The 14,976-nt window shown below is 38.1% G+C and overlaps 1 protein-coding gene and 1 long non-coding RNA gene across 3 annotated transcripts in view; one reads left to right on the top strand and one right to left on the bottom strand.

The window, feature by feature from the left end:
* LOC127381986 (uncharacterized) overlaps positions 1-14,970 on the top strand; it is a 35,275-nt gene extending 20,305 nt beyond the window's left edge. The window contains exon 3 of the long non-coding RNA XR_007888840.1: positions 14,879-14,970. This is a non-coding gene — a long non-coding RNA (uncharacterized LOC127381986). The remainder of the gene's footprint in view (positions 1-14,878) is intronic.
* MAN1A1 (mannosidase alpha class 1A member 1) overlaps positions 1-14,976 on the bottom strand; it is a 138,622-nt gene that overhangs the window by 26,169 nt on the left and 97,477 nt on the right. For both annotated transcript variants that reach the window (XM_051612973.1, XM_051612972.1), the window contains exons 6-7: positions 4,525-4,648; positions 2,208-2,301 (exon numbers count right to left, since the gene is read on the bottom strand). In XM_051612973.1, coding sequence (XP_051468933.1) covers positions 2,208-2,301; positions 4,525-4,648 — 218 coding nt within the window. The remainder of the gene's footprint in view (positions 1-2,207; positions 2,302-4,524; positions 4,649-14,976) is intronic.

Here is a 14,976-nt window from a genome sequence, read left to right as displayed (position 1 = left end):
AAATAGCACAAGCAGAGTTTCATCAATAATAAGCCCTGTTATTATATACATTATTGCAGTAGAAAAATTCAACTGACGCTGCAGCAGATCACTGTCAGTTTACTGTCAAAATAACAAGGGCTAAGTGAATTTATGGGAAAAATGGCAGTGATCCAGCAGTGTCCTTCACAGTTACAGCATTGCTAGAGAAATGTTCAGAAATTATTCCCCCTCTCCCCACTTAATGTTTGAGAGATAATACTTCTGTCTTGTACCAATTAATGGTCTAGATGTTTGTTTTATTCCTGTTGTAATTAACTGAAAACAGTCTGGAAATACTATCTCAAATATCTCTCAAGTCTCACATTCTGATTTTCTACTATGGGGGGAGGTGGAAATAAATCAGTCTGTGATCAGAGGCAACTGAATTGGTAGAGATGAAACAAGATCAAATTTGCTTTTGCTGCTTCAGCGTGCCAGGAACTGACCTGCATCAACATCTGTGTCCATTACTGGCATGTGCAGGAAGCTAATTTCTATGTCAATACTACATGCTGTTGGAAAGCAAAGCTAGTATAAACTCTAAGTTTCCTGTGCACATCAACAAAAACTGGTATTTAATGTGAATAAGGACTACACAAGACACAATTCTATTAAAAACAGGGAAATGGCATAAGGTCATAAGGCAGAGTAAGTATTAGCCTGCTTTAAAAAAAGTCAGGCAGAGCCACTAATGTCGTCAGTCCCTAGAGAGATCTGCTCTCATGCATCTCACCAGAAAGCTGATCTTCTGTGGCTAACTTTAGCTGAGGATGGAGATAACTGGACCTGGCTGAACACAGGCTGAGAGATGCTGAGGTGGCCTTCTAACCAAGCCCAGTGCCTGTTCCTGTAGGATTAACACTTCCAGTGGGAAGTTTTGATGTTTTACAGAGCCGTGCTAAACCGAGTAATGAGTGGGCACACATCTCTCAGATCAGTAGATTTATACAGAGCCTGTACAAACATGCCAGCCAGAGTATCAATGGTTACACACACTGAGCTGCTGCTGGCCTTGTGACATGGTGACCTGAAGGAAGCCTCAGAGTGTAGCAGATTGGAAGGCTTTCTAAAATGATGGCCACACTTCTAATTTGTAAAGAAAAACAGCCTTTGCCTTGATGGGACAATACGACTGAGCAGCACAATCTTTTTGGACATCTTTTTAATTCAGACTGACACACAAAACATTAAAAATATATTTTATAAATAAAACACCTGTTCTTTGCCTTTGTGAAAATTATCTATCAAAACTACAGTCAATCCCATGAAGGCTCCAGAACCTCACCTCCACCTTAGCTGCATCTTAAACAACCTGTTGTATTCGAGAACTTCTCCAGTCCTTTCCCTCTCATGTATAGTCCAACACAGATAATCTACAGGACCATGTCAGCTGCCCATGTCTTTTTAGACCAAGACAGCATGTCTTGCTTGTTTTCTTCCAATAATGTAGGGAGGGAAAATATGAGAACATTGAGTCACATGAATGGGATGGTGGTAGAGTGAACCTAAGTAGGAAAAGTAGAAAAAGAAGAAGCAGGGTCTCTAAAATTGTGATCCGACACACTACATAGGCTTTGAAGGTGTTACCAAGATTGGAGAAGGCAATGTACAAGAAAAAGCTCAGTCATCAGAAAGGGGCTTAGAAGTTCAAATACTTCAAGCATTTTAGCATATTCTTTCCCTTCTAATTTTGGTGTCTTCAGTAATGACTCCAAGGGGATTAATGCCAAGTTTGCTTCCTCAGTCATTAGCATTAAACTTGAACAGAAATCACAGCTGGTTTCAACTGGAATGACTTGTTTTAGGGTGTTTTTTTCCTTCAGTTGAGCCACACCACTTTAAAATGTGGAATTTGATTCATAAGTACCTTAGATTTTTTAATAAAAGATTTTGTAGTCTACAAATTCCTTTCCAAAAGGATACATATTCAAACATTTCCTTGTTAACATGAGCCATACTGAAAGACCAAAGTACATTAAAACACAGCAAGTAGGATTATTATTTTTAGATTTGTAGTATTTTTTTACATTGCATAGAACACCTCAGATACAGTATGAGTTTCTATACTTCATAAAAGTTCTTTATATATATATATAAAAGACATGTATCAGTGACTGAAAGAACTGAATGACTGCAAACAGCACACCAACAGACAGGTCACAGTACCAAAGAAGTGATCTACTTACGTTGGCCCCACTGGCCACTGCTGGGATTCAGATAGTTGGGGTAAAGGCCCTCTGGTTTATCCAGTCGATTTAGAACTTTTCGAATATTCATTACCTATTGGAAAGGTTACAAAACACTGAGCACTGATCCATTCCCCCCCAAAAATAAAAGTGTCAGTATAAAAGTCGTAAAGTGCAAATAGCCCTGAAAATTTTTTAAAAATAGTCTTATTCAACATAAATACCAGAATACTTCTGTGCAATCATACTACTATTTTAAGAGATACTCTAAGCTGACATCATCACATAAAGGATGCTGAAGCTGCCGTGTCAAGTGCTTGTTATGAAACCACACAACAGAAGTAATCTCTGAAGTTCAGGACTTGCCATACAGAATATCTCAGCCCTCCCCAGGACACTGAAATTCATGGGGGCTACTTGCCTTAACTAAGCTCAGCTACTTGAGCATTATATTCTTTGTATACCCAAATCAGAAATGGTATTAAATATTAAGCCTATATAACCTAGTTCAGATGCAGAAGTGAACTGTAAAGCAGTTTTGCCTGGAAAGGAGAGCTCTGCTGGAACAAAGCCTCATACAGCCAGCTTGCCCAGCAGGAACCCATGGGCCCTGAATGCTCCACCAGCACTGCTAAGGAGCTCCCTACAAATGAGAGGCCTGGGGAAACAATTACAGTCCAGATGTTCGGCAGCTGGAGTCATCCAGCAGTACAATCCATTGCAGAGCACATGAAATAATTTATACTGAATTTTAAACACTCACAGAAAAAGCAAATGTAGCAACTTGGGAGAGTAAAGGTCCTAAGCACCACAAACCAGAAATTGTAACAAAGAGGTACTGACAGCTTCACTGCAACACCCTAAATGCCCAGAGATGAAGTGAACTAGCTGCCAAGACAGAAGATAAATTAGCTTACACCAAGCCACAGAAGGATTTCTGTTGTGGTGCACAAACTGCCTTCTCCATCTTGACTCTACATTGCTAACAGTCACTGCCCAGACGCAGGCTACGAGTCCTAGACCTCATCTAATGAATTATTCCATGAGTACTTCTATGCAAAGTTTATTCTAGTGTTTCTCCTTTATCAAGGGTGCCATCTCTAAAACAGCTTGTTCTGGAGGTTGGTGGAATCACAATCCCTAAACAGTTTTAAGAGCAGTTTACCCAGATAGATTTCCAGCACCACATTTCGTCACTTAATAGAAGAGATTATGATACATTAAATTACCATATATGTCAAAAGATAATTATTTTACCTAATAAGTCTATTTCTGGCTGTTCCTGCCCACCTACCCACCCCCCAGTTCAGATTTGTTTAAGAGAAACTGTCTTTAAATGAATCCCTGAACACATTCAAATTGCTGGGAGTTCCAGTGCTGACAATGGTATCTCAGCAAAGTTATCCAGTCCATTAAGCGTGATACAATAATTACTAATTTTAAATTTAATAATTGTTTTTGAACCTATTGCTAAATATTTGGAGTCTTACTATTAATTATATATTTTGAGATATAAGATCAGTTCTAGGTAACATGAGCCAGTTGGGCGTGTTGTGTATTACCTGGAGCAATACAAAAACCAAAACAAAGTGAAGCTTAATTAGGAAAAAAAAAGCAACAACCCAAAAAAATGATAGTATATTATGAAGAACAGGATCCACAGACTATTTACGTACCAAAGAGCAAAGCAAAATTGCTTGAGAGGGAACTGGGGAAAGGAGAAGAATTGCTTTCCATGGCTCACATAAATAAAAAGTATCCAATGTTACCAAATTTTGGAAGAATTAGTAAGCAGAACAACTACTTTGTCAAAGGAGGTTTTTTGGATTTTAGTTCCCCCAAGGGAAGTTGAGAGCACATTTCATAAAAGTAAGTGCAACAGAAGAGCTTTCTGACCTCACTGATACTATTGAGCATTTTGAAGGCTAAACTTGCTGAAATCACACAAGGTAGCCACGGTGCATTACATATCACCCCAAATATCAAATTTTGTTTTCACCACATTCAGGTAAGGTACTGAAAAAAGCTCTATGGTCTGATTATTTAATATAACACTAATTTAGGACATAAACATAAATAATATATTTCATGGAGCTGGGTAAGTGCTATGCACAAGAAGTTGATGCACAATGATTTTGGAACAGATTTTTGACTTCGTAGTACAGAAAGATGCCAAGGTGACCAGGGAAACATCTAGAAAACATCTATTTCCTGAGACAAATGCTTACCACAGAGGAAAATCCAAATCTCTCCACAGAGATACTAGTCTCCCAACATGTGACTTATCTTTTACATGATTTTGACTGAACAGTCTAACCTTTTCAGCAAAGACAGGGTTTCCAGACAGGTGGCTCAAATGCACAAACTCCAGATGCAAAGTCCCAAACTCTGCCAAAATGCTGCTGCCGCCAGAGGCCCATGGCCAATTTCGACCGATTCCACTACGGTGAGGGAGAGAGAAATACAGAAAAGAACCATAAGCATCCAACAGGCAATGCTAATAAAATATAATGGGTGGTAGATAAACTGTTATCAAGAGAAGAAAATTAATTTTAAATATCCTTAACATCTGTGTAAGAAACCATGCTTTTGCAGCCTTCCATGACTTTACTACAGAACCTTAAATTGCTTCGATACAGTTCTGCTTAGGCTTGTAAAACTGCTTCTTGCAACAAGCCAGTCTTTTAGCTCATGAATAGCTCCATTAGACTTACCACTGTACCAGTGTTTGCCCTGTATTTAGCACAGCACTTGCCAATTCTAACTCTTCCTTGTACAGTGCAATTGTTCATTAAAATACTTAAAATACTGAATACATGCAGCATAGGCTTTCAGTTAAAAGTATTACAGGCAGTATATTGTTCTTAGTACCTGAGAATTTAGTAAGTATTTAGGCATAGTCTGCCTGAGCACTGTTACCAGGAAGATTAATTTCAGTTTTAATCGAGACCTACAGATACTTCACAGAAAAGCTTATCTCAGGTTTTATGCTATATTCCCACTAGAAGCTAATGCTGGTTGAGATTCAGGCTGGAAAGTCTGCTGAAGTTTCAATACAAAGAGGTGGGGTTTTTTCCCCTCGAAATTTCCAGCAGCAATATTCAGAAAAAACCCTTAAAATTAAAGAAATGTTACCCAACTTTCTAGGTGAATAATAACATATTAGACCAGCATATTACTAGCATTAATGTTAGATATAAATACACTTACTAGGTACTGGAATGTAAACAGCATTAAGCACACATATATAGATACAAATTTAATTTTACTTTGACACATAGGCAGCCGCTACATTAATCAGTTAGCACTTGCACAACTATGAAAATCAGGTATTCTTCCTGAGTTAAAATGTGACTCATACTATGAAAAAATGAAGCAAAAAACCAGGGAACCCTATCTTTAGTTCATCATGATAGAAATCTTCAGCCGTTATTAAAATTTCTTCTTCAAAAGGTCAAGTATCTATAACTGGTTTAACCAATATAATGAAATGAAGACACCATTAAAGTAATTTCCCCACTAGCTATAAACTAAGACATTATTTTGAGATTTCTGCCACACACACAAAATAAAAACAAACGCATTAAACTTTAAAAGCAGAGTAAAGTCTATAAAAAAAGAGCACATTTGTGTTCTACTGAAATGTCACAGCTTTAAACTGTACAACACCTTTGGCTACCTGGCCTTGAGCTGAAGGCACCGCTGGAACTAACTGAAAGCCACCCAAAGATATACCCAGAATATTATCTACTGATAGGCAGACTTATTTTGTCCCATTTCTGAATGACCATGGCATCTGCCAGATACTTCCCCCCAAGGTATGCTATAGATTATTTTTTTTCCCAGACCATAAAGCATTGAAGTGACTGAGCTTATCTGAGTGCTGAGGGGAAGGAAAACTTGGCAGAGCAAAAGGAAAGAGCTCAGATGAGGCTCCTCTGGCTGACCACAAAGGTGGAAGAGGCTGGGACACACAGAAATCCTCTAATGCAATGCAATCCAACTTTGATATTGTATTTGTACAACAGAAACAGAAAAATTGTATGGGATCTGAATATCTCATTTTAAGAGCAAGCTTACAAAGATTAGAATGTTTTTTTCAGTTGATGAAAACAAAGGTGGAAGAGAAAAACCCACCTGGCTTACCGTCTGCCTGCACTTCAATTTACCATGGGTTAGAATAAATAAATAAATGTGTCAGATATTACAGAAAATAAGGTGAGTAGTGCAGACAACATGTCTGGAAGCCTCTTCTCTACAGACTGAAGAACTCACCTACAGACTGGTGATTCACCCAAGAAACAGGCACCACTCTGGGACACATGCTGGCCTAAGTCCTGCTTAACTGCTGACTTCTGGATGAAAATATAGTAGCTTTTTTCCAAATCACCCAGATTAAAAGAGATGGCATAAGACACTACTGGTAAATAAAGCTCACCAGAAAATAAAAAATAAAACATTTCAAGGCTTTGCAAAGTCACCATGTTATGATGCAACTGGCAAAAGCCCACTTTTTTTTTTTTTTTTTTAATATGTTTCTCAATAAATCTCAAAGTGGAACCATGGAGTTGTTCCGGCAGCAAGGCACCAACCAAACTTGGCAAAAAACCTAATAAATTCCCTATTTGCACTTCACCACAATGTCTGCTGCTATCAACACAACCTGTCAGAACATTCAGATGTACTGCATTTTGTTAACCAGAAAATTTTCCAATCACAGCTATTGAGAGGTTTTCTGCGTGCAGCAATGTGTTCTAGCATGAGTGGAAGATTTTTCTTAAGATGGTTTGAAAACTGTACACTTGCATTCTTTACTCTTAATGCAAGAAAAGTAGAAATAAATATCTATGTTCCATCTATTAATATAGATTTTATTGTTTTCAGTTGGAGCAGCTAGTTGGAAAAAAATAAAAAGGCATCAACGTATTTCTGGCAAATCTGCAAAATAATGAGGCTGTTTGTATGTTTTTTCTCAGATAGGTGCTCTAAGTCAAAACTGACAAGCTCGTTTCAACAAGCGGTAGAACCCAAGAGTTGCAATTCAGTGCCTTAACTATTTTTCATGCCTGATATTCTCTCATATTTTTCATCCTTGGGAGCAGCGAAACAGGTGAGTTTTGAACAGTCCCTCATGACAACTGAAGCAGCCACAGCGTTGCTTCTGGCTCCAGTTAACACTGTCCTTCAGGCGTCAGTCCAGCATGCACGGCTATGCAGTCAGCTCCTGAAGAGACATTACTAGACCCTGGGAGATATTCAAAAAAGCTTCCAGCACATAGCAAATGAGTGAACTCAAAACTAAACAAAATGCTCTAAACATACTTTGTGACTCACACTCCAACATAAAAATAAGCAAATAATGGGGAAAAAATATGCCATGGATACGATAGCTGCATAGTGTGATTCCCTAGCTAAGGGAGTCACTATGGCAGTCAAAAGAAGATCTTCAGAGGTCATTTTCATACCTACCTAATGCTTCATGCATTATTTAGGATTGCCGCATCTGAATATGCTTTCATAAGAATAATTTTTATTTTGCCCTGAATGAAACCATTTGTCAATAAGTCACAAAAATAAATGAAGAGTGGCTTCTTCTCTTCCCAGAAACCAGTGCTGATCATTAGACACACATCCTTGCCAATGACTTGCTAAGAGAGAAGGTAAATCCAATACCACAGACCAAACTGGGGAAGTTAAAAGCTTATTATACTTTTCAGAAGAGGTTCCCTTCAAACTCTTCTGCTGTATGTTTCTCCTGTTAGCACTGCAGCTAACTAACAATGCTAATCAACTATGAATTATGATTTAATTTATAAAGAAGCTGCGATGAAAAATTGTTTTATTATAGGTTCATACTTTTTAAAACAAACAAAAACCCCAGCAAGAGCACACAGACAATGCTTGCTAAAGTTTCAACTACTGTATTTGATAAATTATATGCTCAAAAGATTATTTAAAAAAAAAAAATTCTCCACACATAACCCCCCCAAGGGTACCACTTATGGGATCTCAACGTAAGAGTCTGTCACAAGCACTGAAATAATTGATTTGTTACTATTTCAAAGATATTAAATATGTTTTTGTTTTCCCCATACCTGGCAAATAATCCACACCCATATTTGACAGAAGACAGATGACAACACAGAAATTCCAGATTTGCCTATACCACTGGTACTCAACTCTTCCACCCAAATCTAGGGGCAGGAGGTGCCAGGACAGCACCTTTCGGGCACAGTCAGCCAGGAAACCCCCGAGAGGGCTGGCACTGCAGCTGTGTGTTTCTAGCCCCAGCAGCAAGCATAAACCCCGCCCTGTCCCAGCTCCCAATAAATAGTAATTAACTTTTTGCACTCCTAAGTAGACCTTATTTTACCCCCAGACAACATCAATCAAGGCAGACAAACTCCTCCTGACTTTTCCACAGTATCCCTTTTCAGAGAAAGGAAAATTATTATAATCTGGTTAAGCACCTCTTACACATTGTCTTAACAGCTGGAGATGGCAGAAAAATAAACTTAAATAGCTAAGCTAGCCTATGTGGTAGTTTTTGATGTCTGTTTTATTCCTCTTTAGAAATAAAAGAGGAAAATCTTTTAGGCAAATGCTAGCAGCTGGGTAGTTTTCCAGCTGTGATAACGAATGGGTAACTATTGCCTTTGCCTAATCACTGCCCAGCTGGCAGCTTCCTGCTCAGCTGAGCTGCCCTCCCTGAAGGCTGACTGACTCCAGCAATTACCTGCTGAGGTGATTTTGAGGGATGCTGACTTAGCAGGAGGAGGCAGATAGGGAATTAGTACCATCAGCAACTGCAGCATGAAGACTAACAACAAAAGTGTTTACTTCATTTTACAGTACGACAGGGAATAAAAAAGATTCTATGCTGCCTTGACAGACAGAGCACAAGTTTTTTTTTTACTGTAACAAGTGAGATAATGAAGAGGCAAAGCATCAAGAGCCATTAGTTTAAGAACATTAATTTTGTCTGTTTGCCTGGTCATATGCAGCATTAATATATGCTGATCTCCAGGCCACTTTAGCTCTGCCAGGCCAGGAGATGCATCCATTTGTATTGGAGGCACAGGCACATCATCATCTGGCAGAGACCATGAGAGCAGGAAAAGTCAGATTACTGTGGCTGACCTTCATCATGTGAGAAACTACCAGCACAGCTCCAAAAAGATGCTAATATGAAGCAGATCTTAAAATGAGATCCCTGTTTTTCTCCATGAGGTCTTCCAAAGGTAATATATGTGGCATACATTCCAATCCAAGCATTACAGAGATGTGTCTCTGTAAAGGAGCAGGAGAAGAGGAAACAGTCTCCTTGCTCCCCTTGTCAATCTTAGGAAGACAGGACCAGTCAGAATAGTTTTGCAGATCTTGAAGATTATCAGTGGTTTTAGAGACCCTACAGTACCTGTAGGGTTGCACCGTCTGTTGTTAAATTTATCAAGAACAAAAGTTACCCTCCTGCCAACACTTTTACCTTTCACCCTTGTAAGGAAACCTACCCAGTGACCTTTAAAGCAGTTCTAGAATGGTCACTATTTCTTTACTGTTCTTGCAAGCAAAAAGTTAAACAATCACAGAATGCTATCAAGTGGGCTGATCTTCCTCAAGGTGACCATCCAACAGACAATTTCTCTTGAAACTGCACTGAAGAGCACTGTTAATGTAAAAGTGGGAAGGAAAGGGAAGGTGCATGAAGTATGAAATGTCCAGTATCAGCCTGTGCTGGGTCCAATGCCAGGACAGGTCCCCACCTCCCTGAAGGATCAAATCAGTGGTGGAAAAGGTGCTGGAGAAGTGTGCATATAAACACACTGAGGAAGCCAGAGTTATGTACTCTCCATATCCAAGTCATAGTCCATGAAATCCCACTAAGAACTCTTTGCTGAGTAAAAGAAGACACTGTTCAACACCACCATCAAACTCGACGTTATCACAACACGACTAGCCCCGTTGTGGTGAGAACTACTTAGTCATGATTAGGTCAGAGTAACACTGGGTCCTGGAGAAATACTGAAATGAATGGACACTGGAGAGAGTGGAAACAGTGGCAGAGAGAGCAGGAGGAGCCAAGATGCAGGTGGAGAGCAAAATGACAGAGACGACCAAGACAAAGAGGAGAGACAATCTCATCTGCCTCTGGAGAGCAGCAGAGAATAAGCAAAGGCGAGTGAAATTGCCTGTGGGAACATCATGCTTTACTCTACACAATGAAGTCTGTCAGCCGCTGAGAATAAAAAATAAAACCCCTCCTCCACAGGATCTCATCACAACCAGACACCCCGGGATACTTCTTGCATTATCTGACACATGGGTTTTGAACATCTGGATCTAGTGATACTGTCTATTGATGCTCAAAATAACCAGAGTATCTTATTCTCATCAGTCCATTCAAGATGTTGGGCTACTTGGCATATGTCAAATTCCTGCAGCATTTCTCTGTGGAGAAATACTGAATTTCTTTAGGACTTAACTGGCAGGGTTCGTAAAATCCTTGCCTTATGGCTGGTCTGCCCTGTGACACTTTTCATATGACTGGTGCTCTAAAGGGGCATCCAAGCTTGTAGAACTGGCACCCTGCAGCAAACCAACAGAGCAGTAAGCTCACGCATGCACACCCACATGGAGGAGTGCGAGACAGGGAGAGACAATTAGTAGCCCAGCAGTGTACATGATCTGGAATGTCACTATGAGACATGTGAAGTGTTTAAAGGTAATTTTCAGTGTCACCATCTAAACTGTACTGTAACTGTACTTGTTACTGTACTAATTTCTGATAAAAGTTACCTGAGCACAGCACAGACATAGCTACATGTCTCCCACAAGACACTAATGAATAAACTAAACAATTCATGTTTCCTATTACTTTATGCACTAAAGGTTTAATTAATCAATTTCCAAGGACTAAAAAAGCAAGAGGGAATATAACGCAACAGAGCAAGGCTAGAGATAATAAGACTACTTTTAATCAGGTCTCTGAAGAAAACTGAAAATAACAGGAAATGAAAAGTCATGAATAGAAGTCCCCAGTTCTGCCGTCCATGCAATAATAAGTTAGATAGTGTAAAAGAAGGTATTAGAATCAAATTCCCTACTGTAGCAACTGGTATAACTCAGTGTTAGTGACAGTCTACAAAAACTCCCAAATCCAAACCCAAACAAAGAACCAAAGAAAAAGCCCCTCCACCTCCAAACCAACCAAACAAGCAAGCAAACAAACAAACAAAAACAACAAAAAACAAATGCAAAGCAAGAACTCCAGGTTCTAAGGAGCCAATGGAAAACCACCTCCTTAACAGATTCACTGGGAATAAAAATAACTAAAAATTTTGGAGGAGTCAAAGAGAAACATCATTTATATATGTTCACTTCTTCTCTGCCTTGCCTTTTAATACTACAAGTCAAACTAACTTTGCTTGTGTACGTCTAAAGCTTAGTTCAGATCTTTACATTTCACATTAAATAAGATTGCTTGCTGCCTATGATGGAGAGATCCTGCAACAGTGGTCATCTCCTGTTCAAGTTAAGGACACTCAAAACTATTAAGTGTATTAGTGTACTGACATACTGTGAAAACAGTGGCTTCTCTATGAGAAAAGCAGGAGTCACATTTTCAAGGAAAGCCACCACTGATCTTCTTAGTCAGGACAAAATACAAGTATCCAGTCTTTTCATTTCAGAGCAGGTAAAGATTGAAAGCATCAAAGCAATGGATGTCAAGTGACAGGATATATGAAACCACCCAGCCACTAGTTCCCACTTTTCCACTTCCCAACCCTTAATCTTGTAAAACACTAGATTGTCCATGTCTGTCATTTTAAATATATCTGTATCTCTCATTTACCCATATCATATTCATTCCTTATCACCAAACAGTAACTTTAAAAACTGTTTTCACTCTTTTACTTTTCTGAACTCAATTAGCTTTTTTTAGCTTCTCACATCAAGAAAAATACTTAAAGTGGACTCACAGTTATTTAACTTAAAAAGTCTTTCAAAGCATTTAATCACATTTATTGTGCTTGATTTTGCATGTGGTACCATTAAATGTTGGAACTGAGAAACAAAATCATTATGCTAACTGCATGGCTCCATTATTAAATATAATTGGCTGACAAGTTGCAAAGGTCTGTTTTAAGCAGTTTTATAGCAAGGAACCTCCACCAAAGGTTTTTGATGACAGTCAATTATTTCTCCTTTTTAACATGGCTGTTGGATCAACAGTGGTTTCAGATACTGGACAGCTTGTCACAAGACTTGCAGCTGTGATACTCATCTGACATAACATTAACTTACAAATGCTACAAATTACACTTGCATGTGCATTTACAGATAGGTATATCAATCTAAATATGTACAATACAAAGACACCAGTGCTGTCGAGGGAAACCTCTCTCCAGTATCTGCTTTCCCAGATGCTGTGACAGCTGTAAGAAACACTACAGAAAAGGCATTCTGGTTCACTGAAAGGGACAGCTTTTCCAGATAAAAAAACCTGCAGTAGTCTTTTCTAGACTACTGTTGCTAAAGACATCATCTATTTTGACAAATGCTTTAAGAAAAGTATAAATATCCCTTTTTTCCAGTCTGCTTCAGTCTTCTCATTCCTCTTCAACCACACATTGCTGTGTCATATAAATCCATTTGTTCTGGCCTCAGATGACATTTGTTTTTTCTCAATGCTAGTCACTAAGGGCTTGATCCTTACTCACAGCCATCAGAAAAAGTCCTGTTGGCTTCAACAGATAGTGATCAAGCATAAAAATCCTATAACTGTCATTAAAATTACTGAAGAGACAACAGATAATATGAATACAGAGAATCCCTGCAGCCTGACTGAAACAGCAGTATCACTGTATAAATCCTTTCTATTAACTGGTTCTCTTTCTGGAAATCAGAAATACAGTGACCAACTGTTCTTCTTTCCCTCCCCAGCACATGACACATTTGCTCATGCACAGCTCTATCCTTCGATGCCCATAACTATTTGAAAATCAAAATTAAAGTCAGTTACTTTAAAGAAGTACTCACTTACATGCAAGCTATAGACTCTTTTTTCCTCGCTTTATACATTTACAGATGGTACATATTATTCAGTATAATAGTCAATTTAATGATAAGGAGCTATTCCTATTTTTCTCAAATGATATTAATTTCAGGTCGCACTAGGCAAGTGAAGATATCCATATTACTTATCAGTTTCAGATCCTGAATGTTATACTTCTGTTCCAAACATAAGGCAATATGGTTTAAGAAACAGTAAATATTATTTCACTGGATCAAGTTTTAGTAAATTAATCAAGTCCCCCATTGTTCGTGTGATCAAGAAAAATCAACCAATGACTAACATATTATCAAATTCATTAACTAAGGTATGAGTATATAGGAATATTTCCTACTGTCTAGCAGGCAGATAGGAAAAAACAAAACCCAAACAACAAGCTCATAATCTAATATGCACCTTATTTTCACCTGAGGAAAATATCCTTATTACACTTTTCCTGTGGTAGTGTCTCTTTTATCAAGTATTCAATTGCATTCCACCAAATCCAGAACTTCAGCTTTAATCTACTTATAATTACTTGAAGCAACAAATATTTTTACACAGCTGCTGCTCTTCTTATAGATGAGTTACTTACAAGAAACCAATGATGCTGACTACATCAGACAGCAAGGCACAGCACAATACGGCTTAATTCTCAGATATGCACTAAAAATTATGATCCAAGGCAATCTGATTATACCAGAAACAGGAGAAACACCACCAAAAAGACAAACACTACCTTGAAAATGCAGTAAAGTCAAATTAGACAAGACTTTTAGTTTTAAAGAAAAAGTAATTTTGTTCCATAATCTTTTTGCAGTAATCCATGTCATACTCTGATACTTTTAAGTAGTGAATATCCTGAAGAAGGAAATTAGTTTTCCTTTCATGTATCAAATAATTCAATAGAGTTAAAAAAGGCTGAAAGACCTCTACACCTTGGCAGAGCAGAAAAATGAGAAGTACCAAGTGTTCCTTCAAAAAGTATGTCTTAAAAACTATCACAATCCATGCACTAATACTCATGGTCACACTTAAGATATTCCTTGGAGGGTTTTGTAAACCAGATTATCAGATAAAAAAGGGGCTGGCCTCAAGTAGTAAAGTAAGCTTTTTTTAACAGTAATGGGATTTTAATCAATACAATGAGAAGAAGATAATAAAGGATGAAGTGAAATCAGTATGACAGGATTACTATTTAAAATGATAGAAGTCAAAAGGTCCAGAAAAAAACCTCAACAAAACCAAACCAAGCAAAAATCCCCAAACTGGAATCCTGCTGGAGACATTATGTGCACTTTTTCTTCCTGCATCAGCACAGACTGTTTTGCTAACTATGTTGGAAAAGCTTCTGCACATTAAACAATGTACACAAGGGGATGTACCTTGCTGGTTTTCTTCTTCAAATTATCAAGAAAAACAGTGATGCTCTAGTTTTATAAAGCACTAAGAAAATCAGGTTTCTATCCCAAATCCCGCAAAATACTTGGTCCAAAGTTTACAGTTCTGTTTGTAATCTCTCACTGCTTTAAATGGCTTTAGTGTAAGAAACTGTGTTTTATTAATTAAGTTTTTTTTGTTTGTTTTTGGTTTGTTTGTTTATTTTTTTAATTTTCAGCTGTACACTGGAATAGTATAATATAGAGTATCTTGCAAGGATCATCATGTATGAAGTACTATACTTGTTCCTCAACTGAGATGAAGATCTCATCAGGA

The sequence above is a fragment of the Apus apus genome, chromosome 3 (genome assembly GCF_020740795.1).
Source record: "Apus apus isolate bApuApu2 chromosome 3, bApuApu2.pri.cur, whole genome shotgun sequence".
Lineage (NCBI taxonomy): Eukaryota > Metazoa > Chordata > Aves > Apodiformes > Apodidae > Apus > Apus apus.
This window is presented reverse-complemented; position numbering and strand designations above follow the sequence as displayed.